General features: G+C 65.2%; 2 protein-coding genes across 2 annotated transcripts in view; both read right to left on the bottom strand.

Annotated features, from left to right (window-relative positions):
- Positions 1–1710, bottom strand: part of RELT (RELT tumor necrosis factor receptor) — a 6019-nt gene extending 4309 nt beyond the window's left edge. The window contains exons 1-2 of the mRNA XM_010849528.1: positions 1038–1710; positions 29–104 (exon numbers count right to left, since the gene is read on the bottom strand). Of these exons, the coding sequence (XP_010847830.1) occupies positions 29–104; positions 1038–1082 (121 nt within the window). The 5' untranslated portion in view covers positions 1083–1710. The remainder of the gene's footprint in view (positions 1–28; positions 105–1037) is intronic.
- Positions 1483–1716, bottom strand: part of ARHGEF17 (Rho guanine nucleotide exchange factor (GEF) 17) — a 78174-nt gene continuing 77940 nt past the window's right edge. Inside the window, exon 30 of the mRNA XM_010849527.1 lies at positions 1483–1654. Coding sequence (XP_010847829.1) covers positions 1483–1654 — 172 coding nt within the window. The remainder of the gene's footprint in view (positions 1655–1716) is intronic.

Raw genomic sequence — 1716 nt, 5'->3', positions numbered from 1 at the left:
GGAGAGGCCGACGGGCAGGGCGAGCTCACCAGGTTGGGCTCCTGCCCAGGTGGGCACTGCCGAGGGGCTGTCGGTGTGGCAGTGGCCAGAGGCCAGGGCAGCAGCTGGAAGGACACAGGGAAGGACACACTCAGGGGGCAGAAAGCACTGGGGCACGGCAGCGGCGGGGCCCTCCGACCTGCCGCCCCAGGCACAGGGGCCTCCGGTTCCTGGGCCGCCCCCAGGCTTCGGGGCACCCTCGAGCTGCAGTCCCTATGCACAAGTCCAACCTGCCTGCCTCAGCCCTGCTGCATTGCCACTGGCCAGGCAAGGAGGGAGCACATCTGCTTCTGGAAAGTGCCAGAAAGCCCCCGACAGGGCCAGGGCAGGCTCTCGAACCCTTGGGTCTTTGAGTCACAGCCTTGGAGCTAACCTGGACAATGAGGAGGACGTTCTTCCAAATTCCTCTCTCAAGTTCCGCCCCACTTCCTGCTTGCTGCCTTGGCCCCCACATCACGGCTGAAAACGTCATTAACCAGCCTCATTTCATCATCCCTCGGGCCGAGTCTACAGGTGGTGTTTCTGGCCCTTGGCCGAGGCTCTGGGACCATATCCTCTTCTGTGACCTCCCTGCCATGCAAGGCCAGCCCATTCACAGCCTGGCACCCACAGAGGGCATGACAGGTCCCAAGGGAAGGATCGTCTCAATTTGCATCCCACCCATTCCTCTTGGAGCGCCCTCTTTTCCCATTCCAGGTGTGAACTATCTGCCCTGAATCCCCCTTCTCCAGTCCTCTGATGGGGCCCCAGCTTGGGACAGGTGCAGGGTCGAGCCAGCTACCCTGACGGGCAGAGGGAATGTCACATGGTGGGTGTGAGGGACCTCCTCAGGCTCCAGACCTGGTTCCAGCTCGTGCCAAGCACTGGGAGGCCAGGGGCACCAAGAGAGGCGTGGGCCAGACTGTCTCTGCTCCTCAAAGGAAGGGCTGCGTAACCCACCTCAGCACGAGGCTCCTGAGGGCTCAGGTCACGCCTCCCCCTGTCCCATCCCCACTCACCACGAGGAGACAGGACAGGGGCCAGGGTGGCGGGCTCAGCTTCATCCTCAGGCCCCAGCGGGTGGAGACGGAAGAGGCGGCCACTGTGTTCCCAGCGTGTGTTCCCGGACGGGGCTGGACGGGAGGGAAGGTGGGGAGATGGTGTGGGCAGGCAGAAGGCTGGGGCAGCCTCGCAGGGCAGCACGGGCTTGGGGGGTTTCCGGCCTCGTCCACGAACAGCCAGCTGCCCCAGGCCAAGCAGGGAAGCGTGGCAGGAAGGGACCGACAGCTTGGGGCGGGGGTGGGAGGAACGAGGGGCCTCTCCGTTCACATCCCCAGCTCTCAGGGCTCCCGCCTCTCAGAACTCTGGGGGCCACAGGCAAGCCCACCTCTCTGCTTGCCTGCCTTCACTCTTGCTGCTTCTGCTCCAAGGAAGGCCTGCTCCGCCACACTTCAAAGCCCAACATTAAGGCCTCTCCTGCCGGAGGCCCTTCCAGACGTCCTTTCCCCCAAAGCGCCTGCGCGTGGCCTCCCCCAGCCCGACCCCACCACAGCCCTGGTCCTCCTGCGGGCCCACTGTCCACCCTTGGCCGGCTTCTCCAGAGTGCCCGGCCTGCCCCTCAGAGCCCTGGGCAGACCTGCGGGGACGGGGGACAGGGTGGGCGTCGCAGCCCACACTCAAGCCTTCCGTCTTCTCCCA

This window comes from Bison bison, unplaced genomic scaffold, assembly GCF_000754665.1.
Source record: "Bison bison bison isolate TAMUID 2011002044 unplaced genomic scaffold, Bison_UMD1.0 scf7180017864284, whole genome shotgun sequence".
NCBI lineage: Eukaryota > Metazoa > Chordata > Mammalia > Artiodactyla > Bovidae > Bison > Bison bison.
This window is presented reverse-complemented; position numbering and strand designations above follow the sequence as displayed.